Raw genomic sequence first — 24,594 nt, 5'->3', positions numbered from 1 at the left:
CTCCTCCAGGGGTAGGTTCTCCTCCAGGGGTAGGTTCTCCTCCAGGTGTAGGTTCTCCTCCAGGGGTAGGTTCTCCTCCAGGGGTAGGTTCTCCTCCAGGGGTCAACCTCCTCCAGGGGTAGGTTCTCCTCCAGGGGTAGGTTCTCCTCCAGGTGTAGGTTCTCCTCCAGGGGTAGGTTCTCCTCCAGGGGTCAACCTCCTCCAGGGGTAGGTTCTCCTCCAGGTGTAGGTTCTCCTCCAGGTGTAGGTTCTCCTCCAGGGGTAGGTTCTCCTCCAGGGGTAGGTTCTCCTCCAGGGGTAGGTTCTCCTCCAGGGGTAGGTTCTCCTCCAGGGGTAGGTTCTCCTCCAGGGGTAGGTTCTCCTCCAGGGGTAGGTTCTCCTCCAGGTGTAGGTTCTCCTCCAGGGGTAGGTTCTCCTCCAGGGGTAGGTTCTCCTCCAGGTGTAGGTTCTCCTCCAGGTGTAGGTTCTCCTCCAGGGGTAGGTTCTCCTCCAGGGGTAGGTTCTCCTCCAGGGGTCAACCTCCTCCAGGGGTAGGTTCTCCTCCAGGTGTAGGTTCTCCTCCAGGGGTAGGTTCTCCTCCAGGGGTAGGTTCTCCTCCAGGTGTAGGTTCTCCTCCAGGGGTAGGTTCTCCTCCAGGGGTAGGTTCTCCTCCAGGGGTAGGTTCTCCTCCAGGGGTAGGTTCTCCTCCAGGGGTCAACCTCCTCCAGGGGTAGGTTCTCCTCCAGGGGTAGGTTCTCCTCCAGGGGTCAACCTCCTCCAGGGGTAGGTTCTCCTCCAGGGGTAGGTTCTCCTCCAGGGTTAGGTTCTCCTCCAGGGGTAGGTTCTCCTCCAGGGGTAGGTTCTCCTCCAGGGGTAGGTTCTCCTCCAGGGGTCAACCTCCTCCAGGTGTAGGTTCTCCTCCAGGGGTAGGTTCTCCTCCAGGGGTAGGTTCTCCTCCAGGGGTAGGTTCTCCTCCAGGTGTAGGTTCTCCTCCAGGGGTAGGTTCTCCTCCAGGGGTAGGTTCTCCTCCAGGGGTAGGTTCTCCTCCAGGTGTAGGTTCTCCTCCAGGGGTAGGTTCTCCTCCAGGTGTAGGTTCTCCTCCAGGGGTAGGTTCTCCTCCAGGGGTAGGTTCTCCTCCAGGGGTAGGTTCTCCTCCAGGGGTAGGTTCTCCTCCAGGGGTAGGTTCTCCTCCAGGGGTCAACCTCCTCCAGGGGTAGGTTCTCCTCCAGGGGTAGGTTCTCCTCCAGGGGTAGGTTCTCCTCCAGGGGTAGGTTCTCCTCCAGGTGTAGGTTCTCCTCCAGGTGTAGGTTCTCCTCCAGGGGTAGGTTCTCCTCCAGGGGTAGGTTCTCCTCCAGGTGTAGGTTCTCCTCCAGGGGTAGGTTCTCCTCCAGGGGTAGGTTCTCCTCCAGGGGTAGGTTCTCCTCCAGGGGTAGGTTCTCCTCCAGGGGTAGGTTCTCCTCCAGGGGTAGGTTCTCCTCCAGGTGTAGGTTCTCCTCCAGGGGTAGGTTCTCCTCCAGGTGTAGGTTCTCCTCCAGGGGTAGGTTCTCCTCCAGGTGTAGGTTCTCCTCCAGGGGTAGGTTCTCCTCCAGGTGTAGGTTCTCCTCCAGGGGTAGGTTCTCCTCCAGGTGTAGGTTCTCCTCCAGGTGTAGGTTCTCCTCCAGGTGTAGGTTCTCCTCCAGGGGTAGGTTCTCCTCCAGGTGTAGGTTCTCCTCCAGGTGTAGGTTCTCCTCCAGGGGTAGGTTCTCCTCCAGGGGTAGGTTCTCCTCCAGGTGTAGGTTATCCTCCAGGGGTAGGTTCTCCTCCAGGTGTAGGTTCTCCTCCAGGGGTAGGTTCTCCTCCAGGTGTAGGTTCTCCTCCAGGGGTAGGTTCTCCTCCAGGGGTAGGTTCTCCTCCAGGTGTAGGTTCTCCTCCAGGGGTAGGTTCTCCTCCAGGGGTAGGTTCTCCTCCAGGGGTAGGTTCTCCTCCAGGGGTAGGTTCTCCTCCAGGGGTAGGTTCTCCTCCAGGGGTAGGTTCTCCTCCAGGGGTAGGTTCTCATCCAGGGGTAGGTTCTCCTCCAGGGGTAGGTTCTCCTCCAGGGGTAGGTTCTCCTCCAGGGGTAGGTTCTCCTCCAGGTGTAGGTTCTCCTCCAGGGGTAGGTTCTCCTCCAGGTGTAGGTTCTCCTCCAGGGGTAGGTTCTCCTCCAGGGGTAGGTTCTCCTCCAGGGGTAGGTTCTCCTCCAGGGGTAGGTTCTCCTCCAGGTGTAGGTTCTCCTCCAGGGGTAGGTTCTCCTCCAGGGGTAGGTTCTCCTCCAGGGGTAGGTTCTCCTCCAGGGGTAGGTTCTCCTCCAGGTGTAGGTTCTCCTCCAGGGGTCAACCTCCTCCAGCGCAAAGACACCGTGTCGAAGACATCTACATCGATCCGATCTCCGTTCTTTAACCCATTCTGACCGGGCACCCATTTTGGTGTCGGCATCATGTTATGCTTTAGCTATTTAAAAATAGCAGATCTACAAGCTCATATCGCGCCACCGAGTGGCGCGATACGAGCTTGTAGGTCTGCTATTTTTGGAAAAATCGAAGAACGACTGACATTTTTAGAATCTGATCTCAGGTCAGAATGGGTTCGTCAGACCGGTGTGTGTCCAGTGGAAACCTCGTGTGAATCTGATCTCAGGTCAGAATGGGTTAGAAAGTTGTTTCCAAAGTAGTACAGCTTGCGTCCCGCCGCTACCGCAGCACAAGCGTCTTTGATTGGTAATCCTTTCCGGTGCAACGCCCAGGAAAACATTTTTATCACGACGGTTTGACGGTGAATTGAAGTTGAACCTGTCGGGGTTTCCTGCTTTAGTTTGTATACGCTTCTGTGTTCTAGAGCTCTTAGAATCTCGGTCGATGCTGAAGATAATGTCTTAAAGATAACTCTCTGAGGGCTGCCGTGCTCTTTTTATACTGGTTGCATTGTTCGTGTCATATAGCGATGAGGCCACATATGTATGCATGACATCAGGAACCCCATATTTGGGCAAGGCTGGCCTGCTGTGAAGTCCATATATGGATTTGGCTGAATCATCAGCTATTTACTTCAAGTTCAATTGTTGGTTAATGTAAAAAAAAAACAATCACGTCACACCTGTGTGAAGTGAGCGGTGCAGCTGTACCATGGGGGGGGTCCTCGCAACATCCAGACCCCCAGGAACCCGCCCAGGCGGCCGGCACCGGTTCCGGCCAGCCTTCCCGCATCCGAAACGGTCGAGAAATGACAGTAAGGCCTCACTCACACCTTTCCATCTATAGCGTACAACGTTGACACATGCTAGATGTAAGCAATAAGCATGATGTAATAGTGTCATGGCCGCCCCAATGCATTTCCAATGTAAGTCACATGGCTTGATACAACATTTTGGACTACAAGCTGTTGTATGGCTTTCGGCTGTGTTTCGACTGCCCCCCCCTCCCCCTCATACAACACAAATGTTGTGTCAAACCATGTGACTCCCATTGGAAATGCATTGGGGCAAGATGTATCACACCCTTTGTATACAACAAGCATACATCAGTCTGTTGTGAAGGTGTGAGTGAGGCCTTACACTAGTAAGTACCGGGTCTTATTCCCTAACTAAAATGGCATTGATCAGTTAGGTAATAAGACCTGGTACTTAAGACACGCAAAATACAGCCCAGTGTGTCCAAACGTTTCTTTGCAAAGGGGGTGTTTGACTGCCTCTTCTGTCCCGCTGTACACATGATCACATTACAACCTGAAACTAATCTTTCGTGTTATTTTAGTTAGCTTATGCGTTTATTATCTCCGTTCTGTTGTGGATGGATGCTGTAGTCATTACTGCCACTTTACATTTCGAGGGGCGCTAGCCCCTCCTATCTGCGTCTGTGTGCAGCACATCTGTGATGATTTGATTGGCTGAGAGATGATGTATTGTATGATGATAAAGGCTCATACATACTCCATACACACACACACACACACACACACACACACATACACACACACCCAAGAATAGGCGAATGCCCCCCCCCCCGCCAAAGAATATGAATGATGGGGATGAAGTAGTTCATACATTAAAAGTAGTTGTAGAATAGTGATATTGACGTCAGGCTTCGGTTCTCCGTTACTGTTGCATTTACCATAGATTTCTGTCAGCTTAAAACCTATAGATTTTAGACATGGATGTTGACATCTGCCCGCTTTTAAACCTATAGATTTTAGACATGGATGTTGACATCTGCCCGCTTTAAAACCTATAGATTTTAGACATGGATGTTGACATCTGCCCGGTTTAAAACCTATAGATTTTAGACATGGATGTTGACATCTGCCCGCTTTAAAACCTGTAGATTTTAGACATGGATGTTGACATCTGCCCGCTTTCAAGGTTTCTGCTATCGCCACTACTATCCAATCAGAATCACCTTGACTCACCTGTGATGGTCTGTCACGCCACACGCATGGAGTCATCAATATCACACACGCACTGTAGCAGTCAGAGCGACACAAGACACTTGTTTCCAATTAGGAGTTGTACAAACAGCCTCTTCGTGATCACAGCTCAGAAACCAGGGAATAGACGCATTGTTCCAAGTTTCCAGACAGTTTGTTCGATGCTCAGTCAGTAATAAATCTTCTGCTGCATCTCCAGATTTTGACTTGTGTGTGTTTTTCGTTAAAGATGGAGTGAACCGTGATTTTTTTTGGAGTGTAGAGTATTTGTTAAAATGTAGTTTTTATGTGGACACGCGTTCATTAAGTATGCCTGGTTTGCCTGGTGGGCGGTGATGGGTGGTGATCCACCTGAACTGAAGCCGCACCCACAGCTGTAGTTGTGATGATAAAGGGGCGAGGTCGCTTGCACGCATCCGCCTGGGTGACAGCAGACTGCTGGGCGAGCGCTGGCGCTTTGGCATGGGGGGGTGGGTCAGATCAACATAATTATGGAATTAATTCTGTACTGGCCATATATGGAGCGTGTCTTGAGTGTACGGGGTTTGATGAGGTCAGCTCCATATATGGAGATCTAATGGTGACAGTGGGGGGCAGTTTCTTTACTCTTGAGTGTACAGGGTTTAATGAGAGACAGGTATCAGTCAACAGGCCCGTCTAGAGTTTAAATGGACAGGTATCAGTCAACAGGCCCGTCTAGAGTTTAAATGGACAGGTGTCAGTCAACAGGCCCGTCTAGAGTTTAAATGGACAGGTGTCAGTCAACAGGCCCGTCTAGAGTTTAAATGGACAGGTGTCAGTCAACAGGCCCGTCTAGAGTTTAAATGGACCGCTATCAGTCAAAAGGGAGACATCGAAGAGGAAGGACGGGTGGGGAAGGATCAACATTATGGAATGTCAGAACAGGTCAGCTCCAAATATGGAGATCTATGGCTTTGAAGTTTGAGGTGACATGTAGAGTTGCTGGCCAATATTGATCGACTTTAGGGATCTCCATATATGGGCTTAATATTGATGACATCACGTGGTGTCACGATGCATGACCATATATGGGGGTATTCCCTTATATGGGCTTAATATTGATATCAGAGATAGTGACTGAGGGGCAAGGTGGCACAGTTGGTCCTGGGTTCGATTCCCGCTCGGGACGCTGTGGGTGCTGGCGGTGTGTTTCCTCCTCCGCGTCATCAGTGCCCATACCCGAAGGCGGGGTTGGCGATAGGGCCTTTCTGTGTGGAGTTTGCATGTTCTCCCCGTGTCCCCTAGGGTAGGTACCCTCACAAAAAACATGCAGTAATCCTGGTCTCTAAACTGCCTCCCCCTGGCCAGCCGGGGCGCCTGATGGAGGGGAAAGGAACTGGTTGGAATAACGTGTTCCTTCCACGCGCTATACGTCCAACCAGGGAAACTCCCCCCCTGTCAGGTGTAAAGGAGCAACTTGGACACTCCGGCATGAAGGAAGCATGAGTTCAAGTCCGTTGCTCTCCCCTTGTCCCCCATATATGCGGACTAGGTTGGTGGAGGGTGTGTAGAGCCCAGGATCACATTAGATGATTGACACAGGGGTGAAAAATGGGTTACAAAATCGTGGGATAAAAAATAAAATAAAAGAGATAGTGACTGACTGACTGACTGACTGACGGGAAATGCACGATTTCACAGTTATCTGCGACCTGTGGTCACTACAAAACATACACCAACCACTGCAGCCCTATATACATTTCGGCCATTTCAAAATCACCGATCTACAAGCTCACAATGCGTCGCATTGCGACGCATTGTGAGCTTGTAGATCTGCTATTTTCAAGAGAGTTTTTAATAGATTTTGAAACCTTGAAATGGGGACATTCTGCATAACGAGTACTTTCAACTTTTGGCACTTTTTTAAGTACATTTTGATGCCAACAATACTTTAATACTTTAAGTACATGTTGATGCCAACAATACTTTAGTACTTTTACTCTTCACACTTTCACTTCACAATTCTGGACTTTTACAGACGTAACAGAATGGAATATGCAGTGCTGCATTTCTATGTTGCAACATTGATACTTTTTTACTTAAAGTAAAACATTTTGGAGTACTTCCCTTCCACCATGATGCCATGATGCATTAATTCAGTACATTTAGACTTCTGGACTTCTATCTATTTTGTACTTCTTTCTATGTTGCAGTATTGATACTTTTATACTCGAGTACATTTAGAATTCTGGACTACGATCTATTTTATTTACTTCTTTCTATGTTGGAGTATTATTGATACTTTTTGACCTAAAACAACCCATTCTGAGTGCTTCTGCTTCTTCCCTTCCACCATGATGCATTAACCCATTCTGACCTGAGATCAGATTCTAAAAAATGTCTTCTACATCCTGACAGTTTTCCATTCTGACCTGAGATCAGATTCTAAAAATGTCTTCTACATCCTGAAAAAGCTATGTTTCTATGTCAGTCCTTCTTCGATATAAAATAGCAGACCTACAAGCTCGTAGCGCGCCACTCGGTGGCACGCTATGAGCTTGTAGATCTGCTATTTTTCCAACAGCTAAAGCATAACATAATGCTAACACCAAAAGGGGTTATTCCCGCGCCCAGAATGCATTAATTCAGTGGTATTGCTCCACAGACAGACAGCGACTCCTCCTGTGTGTGTGTGTGCTCGGCAGGCAGCTGAAGGGGTTAACAGCGCAGCATGCAGCAGACACACACACACACACACACACACACACACACACACACACTGCTGAGCGACAGAACATACATTCATTACGCTCCTTTAAGGAATTTTCAGGATTCTTGAGATGCCAGCATGTTTTCCTCCTCCTCCTCCTCCTCCTCCTCCTCCTCCTCTCCCTTCTTCTCTCTTCCCCTATTTTTACACTCCTTTCCAGCATGTCTTCATAACGTCGGCCGCAGTTCATTCTATTCGCGCAGAATTCATTAAAACTATGGTGCGTGATGAATGGCCCGCGGTGGATCGATTAGACAGTCGATCAATTATCCCATTCTGGGCGGGAAGCCCCTTTTTGGTGTTTTAACATAGCATTATGTTGTTATACTTTTTAGCAGATCTACAAGCAGATCTACAAGCTCGTAAGCGCGGCACCGAGTGCTGCGCTTACGAGCTTGTAGGAGCTGCTATTTTTTAATATATATTGTTTCTTTTGTGTCTTTAATCAAATATTTTGCTTCTGGGGGGGTCCCTGGAACAACATATTTTCAGGTGGGGGGTCGGCGGCCAATTACATTACAATTTTTGGGGGTCCTTGACATGAAAATGTTTGATAATGCCTGACATACATAGAAACATGGGGTTTTTCAGAAAACCAAACAGGATTTAGAAGGTATTTGTAGAATGGTCCTCGGGTCTGAAGGGGTTAAGTTTTATTCATGCAGCGCCAAATCAGGACAAGCTGTCTGAGGACGCGCCATGAGACCGAGCGGGACAAGTCCTTGTTGCCATGTCTGTTTATTATAAGCGACATGGGGGCTTGCTTTTTCTGCTGGCCGCAGACCTCCATCTGAAAAGATTTATGTTGTGTGTGTGTGTGTGTGTGTCAGTGTTGTTTTTGGCAAATTTTGATTTTAGTTTTAGTCACATTTTAGTCACCTGAAATGTGTTAGTGTTAGTCTAGTTTTAGTCGACTAAATGTCATGAGATTTTAGACTACTAAATCTACAGGTGATTTAGTCGACTAAAATGTATTTTGGTGGGCATTGATGCCGTCGTAAGGACTGTTTTTATACTTGCTGAAAATATTTTCAACATGCAACCAAGTGTAAAATGACTTATACTGGATCTCTTGTCCACTAGTCCCTTCCTAACATTTTAGTCTAGTTTTTATTTGTTGACGAAATTGTCAGTATATTTAGTCTTTCATTTATTTAGTCTTTCAGACCCTGGTGTCTGGGAGGACCGCTACTGGAGACTTTCAGACCCTGGTGTCTGGGAGGACCTCTACTGGAGACTTTTAGACCCTGGTGTCTGGGAGGACCTCTACTGGAGACTTTTAGACCCTGGTGTCTGGGAGGACCTCTACTGGAGACTTTTAGACCCTGGTGTCTGGGAGGACCTCTACTGGAGACTTTTAGACCCTGGTGTCTGGGAGGACCTCTACTGGAGACTTTTAGACCCTGGTGTCTGGGAGGACCTCTACTGGTGGACAAGTAGTACTGCCTGAAGATCATAAGCCCAACATCTCCCCAGTTTGAACCTTTTAAGACCTTTAAGACGGTATCTGTGTCACCAACCAATTATTTTAAACTTTAGCTGTTGGAAAACAGCTAAAGTTATCCCTACATTTATTTGCCATTTTCTTACTTTTTTGAAAATAATTTTAAAATAGTCCAACTAGCCTAGATCTAGTGCAGTGCTACGAGCTTATAGATTTACGTGAAACTGCATGCAAATCATTGAATATATTCTTTCAAAGTGAATGTTTAATGCTGTCAAAGTGAGTTTTTAACTCAAATCTTTGCTTCGGGGGGGGAAATACAGATACTTTTGTGGGTCCTTGACATGAACATGTTTGGGCACCAGTGATACGTTTTTCATAAAACTGTCAGGATTTGGAAGAGATTTAGTAGAATCAGGTCCTAAACAGTTTGCAGACATGTTCATTATGTGATGCTCTAACCGTGTAACTGTCGTGTTGTCCTATAGGACAGGGTTATTCAACTAGCCCATTCTGACCTGAGATCAGATTCTAAAAAATGTCTTCGTCCTGACAGTTTTCTGAAAAAGCCATGTTTCTATGTCAGTCGTTCTTCGATTCTTCAAAAAATAGCAGACCTACAAGCTCGTAGCGCGCCACTCGGTGGCGCGCTACGAGCTTGTAGATCTGCTATTTTTCAAAAGCTAAATTATAACATAATGCTAACACCAAAATGGGCTATAGATTAGGCCGGGGGGGGGGGGGGGGGGCACAACTGCAGAATGATTGTGTTGCAACAACTTGCAGTTGTTAGTCTTTATTTAGTCACTATTTAGTGTTTTGTGTATTTTTTTTCCTTCTTCTTTTTGGGGAATTTTCGGGTTGACACTATAAGGTCTCAGGGGCACTGACTTCATGTCATATTCTACTTGCCCAAAAGTCATGCCACAAGACCAGAAGACGGCGCGCTCTGGCCACGTTCAGATGTTTAGACGGGTATCTCTCTCTCTCTCGTGTTGTGTTTTATAGAAGGTCGTGTCCCCTCAAACGCGCACTTGCCCGGTCGGTCGATGCAAACCTCCTGAAAGCAAACTCTACCTCCCCGAATGTTTTATTTACCTGGCTGCCACAGGGGCAGGTGGGCAACCCTTAGTGTTGTGGGGCGGTTGTATAGGGGCGGCTGTGGCTCAGGAGGTAGAGCAGGTCGTCCAATGATCCGTGGGTCGGCGGTTCGAATCCCGGCTCCTCCTCCTGTCTACATGTGGAAGTGTCCTTGGGCAAGACACTGAACCCCTAGTTGCTCCCGATGTGTTGGTTGGTGCCTTGCATGGCTTCCGCTGCAATCGGTGTGTGAATGTGAGTCTGAATGGGTGAATGTAATGCACAATCTATGTAACGCGCCTTGGATAAAGGCGCTATATAAATGCACCATTTACCATTTACCATTTAGTGTGTGTGTGTGTGTGTGTGTGTGTGTGACTGTGGTTTAATTAAAGATGTAACTGTGGTTTCATTAAAGGTGTAACTGTGGTTTAATTAAAGGTGTAACTGTGGTTTCATTAAAGGTGTAACTGTGGTTTCATTAAAGGTGTAACTGTGGTTTCATTAAAGGTGTAACTGTGGTTTTAATAAAAGTGTAACTGTGGTTTCATTAAAGGTGTAACTGTGGTTTCATTAAAGGCGTAACTGTGGTTTTATTAAAGGTGTAACTGTGGTTTTATTAAAGGTGTAACTGGTTTTATTAAAGGTGTAACTGTGGTTTTATTAAAGGTGTAACTGGTTTTATTAAAGGTGTAACTGTGGTTTTATTAAAGGTGTAACTGTGGTTTCATTAAAGGTGTAACTGTGGTTTCATTAAAGGTGTAACTGGTTTTATTAAAGGTGTAACTGTGGTTTCATTAAAGGTGTAACTGTTGTTTTATTAAAGGTGTAACTGTGGTTTCATTAAAGGTGTAACTGTGGTTTCATTAAAGGTGTAACTGTGGTTTCATTAAAGGTGTAACTGTGGTTTCATTAAAGGTGTAACTGTGGTTTCATTAAAGGTGTAACTGTGGTTTTAATAAAGGTGTAACTGTGGTTTCATTAAAGGTGTAACTGTGGTTTTATTAAAGGTGTAACTGTGGTTTCATTAAAGGTGTAACTGTGGTTTTAATAAAGGTGTAACTGTGGTTTCATTAAAGGTGTAACTGTGGTTTTATTAAAGGTGTAACTGTGGTTTTATTAAAGGTGTAACTGGTTTTATTAAAGGTGTAACTGTGGTTTTATTAAAGGTGTAACTGTGGTTTCATTAAAGGTGTAACTGTGGTTTCATTAAAGGTGTAACTGTGGTTTTATTAAAGGTGTAACTGTTTCCTGTAGGATCACCAAACCTCTGACGTTTGCAGACTGCGTGGGAGATGAGCTTCCGCTGGGCTGGGAGGTGATGTACGACCAGCAGGTGGGCGTCTACTACATCGACCACATCAACAGTGAGTACAGAACACTCCCCCCCTGCTGCCCCCCCCCCCCCCCCCCCCACACACACACACACACACACACACACACACACACACACACATCAACCGTGAGTACAGTGCACTTTCATATCTGCTTTTTGAACACTTGAGCACTGACCACCATGAATACTGTATTCCGTGTTACGACCAGCTTATCCGTGGAGGTCTGCCTCAGTAACTGGAAGTCCCCGCAGGGTGGGATCCAGGCGCCCTCATGCCCACATCCAGCCTGTTGGATGCAGACAGTAAAACCTTAGTGATATGGATTATGGGACTGATGCACCGCACTGGTAGACAGAAGGCACGCACGCATGCATGCATGCACCCACACGCACACACACACACACCTCTCTTGTCCCAACCAAAGTCAAAGTCCTACTGTTTGTCACGCACGTTAACAAGTCGCAGTCACATTTTGTTCTCTGCATTTTGACCCATCTCTCTTGGAGTGCCAAGCAGGGAGGCATTGGGTCACCATCTTGACCAGTGTTTGGTTGTATGACCCGGCCGGGGGGATCGAACCCCCGACCCATTCTGACCTGAGATCAGATTCATACGAGGTTTCCACTGGACACACACTGGTCTGATTAAACCCATTCTGACCTGAGATCAGATTAAAAAAATGTCAGTCGCTCTTCGATTTTTCAAAAATAGCAGACCTACAAGCTCGTATCGCGCCACTCGGTGGCGCGATACGAGCTTGTAGATCTGCTATTTTTAAATGGCTAAAGCATAACATGATGCTGACACCAAAATGGGTGCAGAATGGGTTAAAAGGATAGAGACTGATCTGGCACGAAGCTCCGCCCCCTCCGCTATTCTATTGTCAGTGGAAGTTGCTCAGTGGCGTTTTGAAGCACCCGGAAGGACCGTCTATTTCCGCCTTTTTGGGCGCATTTCCGCATTTGTCCTCCAGAATTTGGCAGATATGAACAGGGTTGTAAGCCATGTGTCCATCATGGACAGACAGAGAGACAGACAGACAGACAGACAGACAGACAGACAGACAGACAGACAGACATATATGAACAGGGTTGTAAACCATGTGTCCATCATGAACAGACAGACAGACAGACAGACAGATATGAACATGGTTGTAAAGCCACTGGTGTCCATCATGAACAGACAGACAGACAGACAGACAGACAGACAGACAGGTATGAACAGGGTTGTAAGCCATGTGTCCATCATGAACAGACAGACAGACAGACAGACAGACAGACAGACAGACAGATATGAACATGGTTGTAAAGCCACTGGTGTCCATCATGAACAGACAGACAGACAGACAGATATGAACAGGGTTGTAAGCCATGTGTCCATCATGAACAGACAGACAGACAGACAGATATGAACAGGGTTGTAAGCCATGTGTCCATCATGAACAGACAGACAGACAGACAGACAGACAGATATGAACAGGGTTGTAAGCCATGTGTCCATCATGAACAAACAGAGACAGACTCCTCCTCCCTCTCGGCCCCCAACAGGAGCAATTTGCCCTCTGACAGATTGTCCAGTTTGACCTCTGACCCCGAGGTAGCCGGCCTGTCTGACACAGAGTCACGAGGCCAGATTGGAGTGGGTGACTTAACCCATTCTGACCTGAGATCAGATTCTAAACATGTTCTTCTACATCCTGACAGTTTTCTGAAAAAGCTATGTTTCTTTGTCAGTCGTTCTTCGATTTAAAAAAAATAGCAGATCTACAAGCTCGTAGCGTGCCACTCGGTGGCGTGCTATGAGCTTGTAGATCTGTTATTTTTCAATAGCTAAAGCATAACATAATGCTAACACCAAAAGGGGTTCCCGCCCAAAATGGGTTTTTATACAGTAAAACATAAATAAAAGTTTTTTTTTTCCTTATTTTCTTGCATTTTCAAAATATGTTCAAACTTAAAAGCAGCAACAACAGCAACACACAATTGCAGTGTCGGTTGAAATAGAATAGATAGCCTATACAATGCTGCTGTTATGGTGTTTAAAAGGCTTTTCTATATATATATATATATAAAAAAACTGGTTCTTTAATTTAGATTTTAAATAGTTATTATGGAGCTATAGCAAACCTGAGGTCCAATGGGGAGGTAAGGTAAATTTATTTATAGAGCGCCTTTCAAAACAGTTGTTACAAGGTGCTGTACAATAAAATAAAAGGAATAAAACAAGAACACTTCAATCAAAGAATAAACCAACAATGAAATAACAGAGCAGCAAAGACTACCTAGAAATAGATAAGATAGAACGGTACATAGAAATCACTGGAGCAAGCCAAAGTGTTTGCGGTATACAAATGCGTTTTCAGTAGCTTCTTAAAGGTATTATGACATTATTTATAACATAATTTTAACAACATTAAAAGTCTTGGCCATGGTCCTTCAAACGTGTCTAAAAAGTTTGAACACTCAACTCCACTCCAGTATTTCTTGCCAGGAGTTTTTGTGTATGTGTAATCTGCATCCTGAGAAGCCATGGAAAAACACATTATTTTAGCCTGTAGATGTCGGTAATTCCCCCTTTCCTGTCAACCCAAGATGCGCTTCTTTGACAACTTAGTAGGAACGTCACCGTCAAAAATAAAAGAGTCATCTAGGCCAGTTGGTATCCAGTGTAAGGACTTGTGTTGATTGACACAGCCAACAACAGAGCAGATTGATTTTTCTCTAGAAGCCATTATTAGTATGTATTACAAAGAAACAAAGTCGCGGTCACAATGAGGAAGCGGAGAGGAGAGGGGCGGAGAAGAGAGGGTAGGCAGGGAGCAGAGGGGAGGGGGCGGAGGTTTAGCAGGGATCTACGTATATGCCTGCCGTCCAACCAGATGAGACATTTTTGCATAATCATTCACAAAAGTCCAGACAGCAGAGAATACACTGAATGTTCAAACTTCGTTTTTTTTTTGGTGAAATTGATGTCAAGAAAAGCCAAAAAAGCCAAAAAATCTACAAAAATGTGTTTTAAATGTCACAATCCCTTTAAAGATGCCAACAGACACAGCGTTTCAACAGGGAGGCTGTTCTGGAGTCTAGGGGCGCTGATGGCAAAAGGCCAGAGTAGGAGTAGGAGGAGAGTAGCGTCACGCTTTGATCTCGCCGCAAAGCGGGGTGCCTATGGGCTATAGTTCCAAACATTGGAACTATCCCATTGAGATAGAATGAGCACTTCCGCATTCCATTGTTACAATGGGAGTCAACGCTAGTGTCGCCAACTCTCTTATTATTCTGGAGTCTAGGGGCGCTGATGGCAAAAGGCCCTGTCACCCCAGAGTGTAGAGTAGGAGGAGAGTATAGCGACACACATGGGCTATATAGTTCCAAACATTGGAACTATCCCATTGAGACAGAATGAGCACTTCCGCATTCCATTGTTAACAATGGGAGTACAACGCTATAGTGTCGCCACTCTCTTATTACTCTGTGTTGCCCATGGTCACCAACGTAGACTTGGAAACATCCAGTAGGGATGGAATGGGGGGGTCCGCAACGCAGGCTAATTGTGTCTCAATTTGGGGGTCCTGGACATGAATTACTGGGGGGTGTAAAAAAAAGGCGGGCGCTATAGTCGTCTCTCCCTGCAATGACTGAGCGCCAGCCAGCGTCCATTGTGAGGTTTCGGCATGCCTTTCAGGGGAAGGTTTATTTGTGAAGAGGAAGCGTGGAGGAAAAGGACCTCTCCTCTCTCTCTCTCGCAACGCATCCTGTCCCCCCCGGCCTCGGCCTCGTCTCCTCAGACACCGGGCGTCCAACGCACGCACACGCACACACAGCCACGCACGGTTGCACGCACACGCACACACAGCCACGCACACACGCACGCACGCACGGCCGTTCCTCCTCGCAGACATAATGTAAATACTGTACCTACCTACCGTACATGTACAGTAAAGTAGGTTCAGACATAAATAACCCATTCTGACCTGAGATCAGATTCTAAAAATGTCTTCTACATCCTGACAGTTTTCATTCTGACCTGAGATCAGATTCTAAAAATGTCTTCTATGTCAGTCGCTCTTCGATTTTTCAATAGCTAAAGCACGACATGATGCGAACACCAAAATGGGTTCCCGCCCAAAATGGGATAAATACTGTACGCAATGTACATAAATATACTCTTATGTACAGTACAGTGCATGCCTCATTGGCCGCTGCATGGTGGCCGCGCGTCAGACGGACATCTGTATCGCCTCCGTGGCGTTATCTGGGTCACCTTTTTTTTTTAACCCATTCTGACCTGAGATCAGATTCTGAAAACGTCTTCTACATCCTGACAGTTTTCATTCTGACCTGAGATCAGATTCTAAAAATGTTCTTCTACATCCTGACAGTTTTCTGAAAAAGCTGTGTTTCTATGTCAGTCGTTCTTCGATTTTTACAAAAATAGCAGACCTACAAGCTTGTAGCGCGCCACTCGGTGGCGCGCTACGAGAATGGCTCTAGAGAGACTGTGTACCAATTTGCGTGATGTTTGGACAAAATCTGTAGGTGTACTGTGCAAAAACTTGTTTTGCACAAAGCGGCCTCTTGGTGGCGCTATAACAGGCCGTTCTGGAAAGTTTGGGGCAGAGGTTCATCGTTGGCATCCAGGGAGTGTGTGTGCAAAATTTGGCATCGACCGGGTTAACGGTGGGCGAGATTAGCTGCTCACGGACACACGGACGGACACACGGACGGACGGACGGACACACACACGGACACACGGACGGACGGACGGACGGACGGAGTGCAAAACATACTCTCCCCCCATGCCTTCGGCCTGGTGGAGACAAAAGTGTTCGTCGACTACCTTTTTTTCACTGACGAAAACTAAACGGAAACTGAATGAAAACTATAAGCCATGATGACTAAAATTAAGACTAAATATACTGACAATTTCGTCAACAAATAAAAACTAGACTAAAATGCTAGGAAGGGACTATAGTGGACAAGAGATCCGGTATACGTCATTTTACAATTGGTTGAATGCTGAAAATAGCCGATCTACAAGCAAGTTTTCAGCAAGTGTAAAATCAGTCATTAGGACGGCACCGGCAAAAAACATTTTAGTCGACTAAATCAACTGTATATTTAGTCGACTAAAATCTTATGACATTTAGTCGACTAAAACTAGACTAACAGTAAAACAAATTTCCAGGTGACTAAAATGTGACTAAACTAAAAAACTATAATTTAATTTAATATAATAATTTTAAAAAATCTAAATCTGGTGCCAAAAACAACACTGTTTGATATTACATAACAGGTCCATCTCAATTAATTAGAATATTGTGTAAAAGTTCATTTTTTCCCCCTAATATAATTCAAAAAGTTAAACTTTTATATATTCTCAATTCATTCATTGTGCATAAAGTAAAGTATTTAAAACCTTTATTTTTTATGATTATGGCGTACAGCTCATGAAAATCAAAATATCCTTTATCAACAAATTAGAATATTTTACGAGACATGTCGACCATCTGAAAAGTATATTAATGTATGCAGTCAATACTTGGTCTGGGCTACTTTTGAACAAATTATTTCATCCTTGGGGGCGTGGCATGGAGGTGATCAGCCTGTGGCGCTGTTGAGCTGTTATGGAAGCCCAGGTTTGCTTTGATAACAGCCATAAATGCATTTGTATTGTTGAGTCTCATGTCTCACACCTTCCTCTTGACAAATACAACCTAGATTCTCTGTGGGGTTCAGGGCAGGCCAGCTGGCTGGTCAGTTAAGCACAGTAATACCATGGTCAGTACACCAGTTACTAGTAGTTTGTAACACAGTAATACCATGGGCAGTTACACCAGTTACTAGTATTCTTGGCTCTCTGGGCAGGTGCCAAGTGCTGCCTGAAAAGGAACATCAGCATCGACATAAAGCTTGTGGAATGTACGGCGGCACACAGTGCTGTAAATATATATAATTACTGTAGATGGTTGTGTTGAGAGTCTGGACTTGACAAAACCCAGCGATGAGTTTGGCCGCAATCTCTTTAACTAGTTGGTTAGCTCAGTGAAAACGTCGTCATTTTACTACATATTGTGTAAAGTGTGTAGGACACACGGCGCTAGAGTGTGCTGGCTCCTTTCACGCCGTTTCACAAATTACATATTAGGACGTGGCCTATAGCCAGGGCTGCACACAACTTTTTGGTCTAATAGACTAGTACTCAGAGGAGCACCTGGAGGAGTTACTTGGTGCTCCTAAAATCCGTCTCGCCGGATGGATAAAAGAGGGATGCATGATAACTTATAGCAAAACGATATTTATTGGATAAGTGGGGACTGGGGAGTCAATGGAGAGTATTGCAACTCTAGATTCATCCCATTATTTAAATCTAGAGTTGCAAATTGCAGCTATAGGTCCATGCGTAATCCAGCCCTATATGCATATTCTAATACAAACTTCTTAATACTTCCTAAGGATAATATGAGCATCAAGCAATATTTAGATACTTTTTAATTTTCTTTATTTAAATAGCCGATCTACTAGCTCGTGTTGTTGCGGAGTCGACACTTGTGAGCTTGCAGATCAGCTATTTGTTTAACATACGACACGTCGTACGGCGAAGCATACGTCAGGCTTCCCTGACTGAGGCGATGTACACAGTCAACACAGAGTCAAGACAGTCAGACACACATTGCTCCTCGGTGCAAAATAACAGTGTACACTACCCGACTTTACGATAACAAGGGACAGTATTTCGGGACACGCTGTTGTCATGTTGATTGCGAATGCACTGAGCACTTACTATGAGACCCTGCAGATCATGTCTGTGTGTGTGTCTGTCCCGCTGTTACACCACCCGCCCGCCACCAGAGGGCGCAGCTGTATCACACAAAACACACCCACGCACACACGCACTCACACACACACACACACACACACACACACGCGCACACACACAACTTAACTTTAAAAATAACTTAACTTAAAAAAAAACTTAACTTAAAATGAAAAAGAAAAAACTTAACTTAAAATGAAAAAGAAAAAACTTAACTTAAAAAAAATCTTTAAAAACACTTAACTTAAAAAACGTAACTTAAAAAAAAATCTTAAAAACTTAAAAAAACACAAAAAAACTTAACTTTAATTTTTTTTTTTTTAACTTAACTTCAAAAAACTTAACTTCAAAATAAAATCTTAAAAAAACACAAAAAGAGAACTTTAAAAATAAAACCTTAAAAAAGTATGTAATTTATTCTAATTGTTGTTATTGCCATTTACGAGCTGCGTTCGCTTCCCGCGTTTGCGCGTCTTACTTGTAAGCTTCATATTGTGCAGCAGCAGCGGTGCCAGTCCGTGAGAGACGGCATCGCACACGAGCAAGTTGCATCGCACACGAGCAACTTGCTCCCGGCACCCGGAAAACAAGCAGTGAGCAGGATTCCATGCTGCTCACTGCTTGTTTTCCGGGGTCCCTCGTTTGGCTAAGGACGCGCTGTGATTAGCCACAATGGCCAGTGCACTTGTGCAAGACGTGCTGTGATTGGCCAGTAGTAGCTACTTTGAGTGGCAGTCTCAAAGTATTAGTATTCTGTATAGTATACTAGTATTCTGGCCATGATAATCATTCTGTGCGGCCCCTGTTGGTACGCAGAAGCGCTTCCCGGCGCTTGATTGACAGCGCATTATGAATTTTGATGGCGCACTGGCGCACCGCTTATGTGCAGCCCTGCCTATAGCGATATTTTTCAGGCGTGAGATTACATTTTTGCTTTAATCCATGTCTCTCTCTCTCTCTCTCTCTCTCCCTCCCTCTCCCTCTCTCTCTCCCCTCTCTCTCTCTATCCCCCTCTCTCTCCCTCCCCCCGTGTCAGAGACGACGCAGATCGAGAACCCGCGGACACAATGGCGCCAGGAGCAGGAGCGCATGCTGAAGGAGTACCTGGTGGTGGCGCAGGAGGCCCTGGAGGCCAAGAAGGAGATGTACCTGGTGAAGCAGCAGCGTCTGGAGCTGGCTCAGGAGATGCTGCTGTTCCAGGAGATGACCACCGGGGGGCACGGAGGAGGAGGAGGAGGAGGAGGAGAGGAGGACAGCCGCTCGCTGCTCAGCAGTAAGAAACAACCGCCTTTCTGTGTGGAGTTTGCATGTTCTCCCCGTGTCCCCTAGGGTAGATACCCTCACATGTTCTCCCCCGTGTCCCCTAGGGTACTGTAGGTACCCCTCACATGTTCTCCCCGTGTCCCCTAGGGTAGGTACCCTCACATGTTCTCCCCGTGTCCCCTAGGGTAGGTACCCTTACATGTTCTCCCCGTGTCCCTAGGGTAGGTACCCTCACATGTTCTCCCCCGTGTCCCCTAGGGTAGGTACCCTCACATGTTCTCCGTGTCCCCTAGGGTAGGTACCCTCACATGTTCTCCCCGTGTCCCCTAGGGTAGGTACCCTCACATGTTCTCCCCGTGTCCCCGCCTAGGGTAGGTACCCTCACAAAAATCATGCAGTAATCCTGGTCTCTAAACTGCCTCCCCCTGGCCAGCCGAGGCGCCTGATGGAGGGGAAAGGAACTGGTTGGAATAACGTGTTGCCTTCCACGCGGTACGTCCAACCAGGGAAACTCCCCCCTGTCAGGTGTAAAGGAGCAACTTGACACTCGGGCATGAAGGAAGCATGAGTTCAAGTCCGTTGCTCTCCCCTTGTCCTTATATGGGGACTAGGTTGGTGGAGGGTGTGTAGAGCCCAGGATCACATTAGAATGATTAGATGATTGACACAGGGGTGAAAAATGGGTTACAAAATCGTGGGATAAAAATGTAAAAATAAACAACCACCTATTGATGCATATAATCGGTGGCATATCGAAATCGGGCGGTGGCCTCAGGGGTAGAGTGGCTGGATGGTAACCGCAAGGTTGCCAGTTCGAACCCTGTGGGCTCCCCCAGAGTTAGTGTCGAAGTGTCCTTGAGCAAGACTCTGAACCCCTGATTGCTCCTGATGTGCTGGTTGGTGCCTTGCATGGTTCCTGTGTATGAACGTGTGTGTGAATGTGGGTGAATGTAATGCACAATCTATGTAAAGCACCTTGGATAAAGTCACTATATAAATGCACCATTTACCATTTTGTGTGGAGCTATTTTCTCCAAAAACAACATTTGCTGCCAAAAACAACACTGCTGTGCAAGTGCCCATTAAGGCGCCATACCTTAGGTTATCATAATGGCACATTACAAATCACATTATGGCTCCCCCTACAGGTCGTTTTCAATCCAGTCTACAAGCGGCAGATAAATCAAATCCAACGTGAGACAAACATTCTACGTGAAAAGCAGGAAATGGTCAAGAGATGTTTAATGTTGTGGATCAGTGAAGAGAGAGAGAGAGAGTCTCCACAGACAGTGAAGAGAGAGAGAGAGAGAGAGTCCTCCACAGACAGTGAGAGAGAGAGAGAGAGAGTCCTCCACAGACAGTGAAGAGAGAGAGAGAGAGAGTCCTTCACAGACAGTGAAGAGAGAGAGAGAGAGAGTCTTCACAGACAGTGAAGAGAGAGAGAGAGAGAGTGTCCTCCACAGTGTTATTGTGCACACACTGTACTATGTTTGACCCTGAAGCCGCTCTGCATCACTTTGACTGGTCTCTACTGTACTATGTTTGACCCTGAAGCGCTCTGCATCACTTTGACTGGTCTCTACTGTACTATGTCTGACCCTGAAGCCGCTCTGCATCACTTTGACTGGTCTCTACTGTACTATGTCTGACCCTGAAGCCGCTCTGCATCACTTTGACTGGTCTCTACTGTACTATGTCTGACCCTGAAGCCGCTCTGCATCACTTTGACTGGTCTCTACTGTACTATGTCTGACCTGAAGCCTTTGACTGGTCTCTACTGTACTATGTCTGACCCTGAAGCCGCTCTGCATCACTTTGACTGGTCTACTGTACTATGTTTGACCCTGAAGCCGCTCTGCATCACTTTGACTGGTCTCTACTGTACTATGTTTGACCCTGAAGCCGCTCTGCATCACTTTGACTGGTCTCTACTGTACTATGTTTGACCCTGAAGCCGCTCTGCATCACTTTGACTGGTCTCTACTGTACTATGTTTGACCCTGAAGCCGCTCTGCATCACTTTGACTGGTCTCTACTGTACTATGTCTGACCCTGAAGCCTCTCTGCATCACTTTGACTGGTCTCTACTGTACTATGTTTGACCCTGAAGCCGCTCTGCATCACTTTGACTGGTCTCTACTGTACTATGTCTGACCCTGAAGCCTTTGACTGGTCTCTACTGTACTATGTTTGACCCTGAAGCCGCTCTGCAACACTTTGACTGGTCTCTACTGTACTATGTCTGACCCTGAAGCCGCTCTGCAACACTTTGACTGGTCTCTACTGTACTATGTTTGACCCTGAAGCCGCTCTGCAACACTTTGACTGGTCTCTACTGTACTATGTTTGACCCTGAAGCCGCCCTGCCTCACTTTGACTGGTCTCTACTGTACTATGTTTGACCCTGAAGCCGCTCTGCATCACTTTGACCTGGTCTCTACTGTACTATGTTTGACCCTGAAGCCGCCCCTGCCTCACTTTGACTGGTCTCTACTGTACTATGTTTGACCCTGAAGCCGCTCTGCATCACTTTGACTGGTCTCTACTGTACTATGTTTGACCCTGAAGCCGACTGGTCTATTTTCCAACATCTAGGCAAAGAGTTTTAGGCTTAATTAGAGTTTGATCATTAACGTTTCGATTTGATTTGAACTTTTTCAATTTCACCGTTCTCTAAAAACCAAAAGAAGATCTAAGCCACTTCCTATTTAACCCATTCTGACCTGAGATCAGATTCATAACGAGGTTTCCGCTGGACACACACTGGTCTGATTAACCCATTCTGACCTGAGATCAGATTCTAAAAATGTCAGTCGTTCTTCGATTTTTCAAAAAATAGCAGACCTACAAGCTCTATGAGCTTGTAGATCTGCTATTTTGTGGCCTTGTTTTCTGATTACTAAAAAGTCCAGGATTATTTTGAATTATTCTCTCTCTCCTCTCTCTCTCTCTCTACTCTCTCTCTCTCTCTCTCTCTCTCTCTCTCTCTCTCTCTCTCTCTCTCTCTCTCTCTCTCTCTCTCTCTCTCTCTGCAGCGCTCTCTGGCTCCTCCTCTAATATGACCCTGACCAAATCAAAGTGGAAATCGCTTGCAGGCGGGAGCGGGTAAGTCATCACTATTATCACCCCCCGAGAACAATGGGCTCTGGACGTCAGAGCCCCCCCCCCCCATGTGTGTGTGTGTGTGTGTGTGTGTGTGTGTGTGTGTGTGTGTGTGTGTGTGTGTGTGTGTGTGTGTGAGAGAGAGTGACTGTGTGTGTGTGTGTGTGTGTGTGTGTGTGTGTGTGTGTGTGTGTGTTGTGTGTGTGTGTGTGTGTGTGTGTGTGTGTGTGAGAGAGTGACTGTGTGTGTAAATGTCCTCCTGGCTAAACTTGAGCCTGTGTGTGAGTGACTGTGTGTGTGTGTGTGTGTGTGTGTGTGTGTGTGTGTGTGTGTGTGTGTGTGTGTGTGTGTGTGTGTGTGTGTGTGTGTGTGTGTGTGTGTGACTGTGTGTGTGACTGTGTGTGTGTGTGTGTGTGTGTGTGTGTGTGTGTGTGTGTGACTGTGTGTGTTTGTGTGTGACTGTGTGTGTGTGTGACTGTGTGTGTGACTGTGTGTGTGTGACTGTGTGTGACTGTGTTGATGTGTGTGACTGTGTGTGACTGTGTGTGACTGTGTGTGACTGTGTGTGTGTGTGTGGGTGTGTGTGTGTGTGGTGTGTGTGTGTGTGTGTTGTGTGTGTGTGTGTCTGACTGTGTGTGTGACTGTGTGTGTGTGTGTGTGTGACTGTGTGTGTGTGTGTGTGTGTGTGTGTGGGCCCCCGCCCACCAGGGGGGGGGGGGGGGGTCATAGTGGAGGGCGGGGGCCCCCATTCCATTCAGCAGGCTATATGAGGGTGTGGCCCCTACAGGATGTTCTGTGACCCACCGGGGGGGGGGGGGGGGGGGGGGGGGGAAACGTACTCAAATGTTTTTACTTATAAGCGGGAAAGTATTTTTTCCACTTTATTTCATTTATTTATTTGACAAGAACGATGCGCATTAATCAACATGTCAGTTTTCACATCCATGTAAATGGGCCAGAGTTTAGCCAGGAGGACATTTACATCTGTAGTCCCTGAGCAGGCTCTAGTGTCAATGCTTTATCAATGCTGTATCAATACTCTATCAATACTGTATCAATACGGGTGTACAAACAAAATCAGCATATGAAAAGAAAAACATATGGAATGTCAGCATATAGGTTCTGACATTCCATATCCATATCCATATGCAACTTTATTTGTATAGCACCTTTCATGACATGAAATGCAGCTCAAAGTGCTTTACAGAACAATGGAGAATAAAAGAAAAGCAAGGCAACGACATTAAAAAACAAGCAGTACAGTGAGGACATGAATAACAAAAAATAAAAGATCAATTAAAAGCAATGTTGTAGAAGTGGGTCTTGAGCTGAGCTTTAAAATGTCCACAGAGGCTGCCTGACGAAGTATAGCCTACTATGACACGACACCTGATGTACTATCATCCCTGATGATGTCATAGTGATGTCACCCAGACCTGGGGCACAATATATGACGCGACGTGAGGAATTGAGTGACACGATTGAGTGTGACGTCACGTGACAACATCGCAAGGTTTCATAGTTAACCCCGTTCTGACCTGAGATCAGATTCTAAAAATGTTCTTCTATATCCTGACAGTTTTCATTCTGACCTGAGATCAGATCTAAAAATGTTCTTCTACATCCTGACAGTTTTCTGAAAAAGCTATGTTTCTATGTCAGTCGCTCTTCGATTTCCAAAAACAAATAGCAGACTACAAGCTCATAGCGTGCCACCGAGTGGCACGCTATGAGCTTGTAGATCTGCTATTTTTCAATAGCTAAAGCACAACACAATGCCAAAAGGGGTTCCGCCCCAAAATGGGTTGAACTGCGACCTTCGATCGCCACCTCATGTGTGAGGTAAGGGGGGGGGGGGGGTCTTATCGTCCTTTACATCATCTCATTCCGGCCAATCAGAATTGCTGTTTCTCTGGATTGTGCATCTTATATAAAATAAGATGAACGAGAAACCCCACGTGTGTACATGTGTGTGCGCGACATGTGTGTGCGTGCGTGCATGTTGTGTGTGTGACGTGTGTGTGCGTGCATGTTGTGTGTGTGACGTGTGTGTGCGTGCATGTTGTGTGTGTGACGTGTGTGTGCGCGACATGTGTGTGCGTGCGTGCATGTTGTGTGTGTGACGTGTGTGTGCGTGCATGTTGTGTGTGTGACGTGTGTGTGCGTGCATGTTGTGTGTGTGTCGTGTGTGTGTCGTGTGGTGCACGTGACGTGTGTGTGCACGTGACGTGTGTGTGCAGCTGACGTGTGTGCACTCGTGACGTTTGTGTGTGTGTGTGTGTGTGTGTGTGTGTGTGTGTGTGTGTGTGTGTGTGTGTGTGTGTGTGTGTGTGTGTGTGTGTGTGTGTGTGTGTGTGTGTGTGTGTGTGTGTGTGTGTGTGTGTGTGTGTGTGTGTGACGTGTGTGCA

General features: G+C 46.3%; 1 protein-coding gene across 1 annotated transcript in view; it reads left to right on the top strand.

The window, feature by feature from the left end:
* wwc3 (WWC family member 3) overlaps nucleotides 1–24,594 on the top strand; it is a 101,336-nt gene that overhangs the window by 48,091 nt on the left and 28,651 nt on the right. The window contains 4 exon segments of the mRNA XM_083766827.1: nucleotides 10,926–11,035; nucleotides 18,858–19,094; nucleotides 22,120–22,136; nucleotides 22,142–22,189. Coding sequence (XP_083622953.1) covers nucleotides 10,926–11,035; nucleotides 18,858–19,094; nucleotides 22,120–22,136; nucleotides 22,142–22,189 — 412 coding nt within the window.

The sequence above is a fragment of the Protomyctophum parallelum genome, assembly GCF_964188405.1.
Source record: "Protomyctophum parallelum genome assembly, chromosome: 6".
NCBI lineage: Eukaryota > Metazoa > Chordata > Actinopteri > Myctophiformes > Myctophidae > Protomyctophum > Protomyctophum parallelum.
The sequence above is the reverse complement of the archived record's forward strand: the minus strand, read 5'-3'. Positions and strand labels throughout refer to the sequence as shown.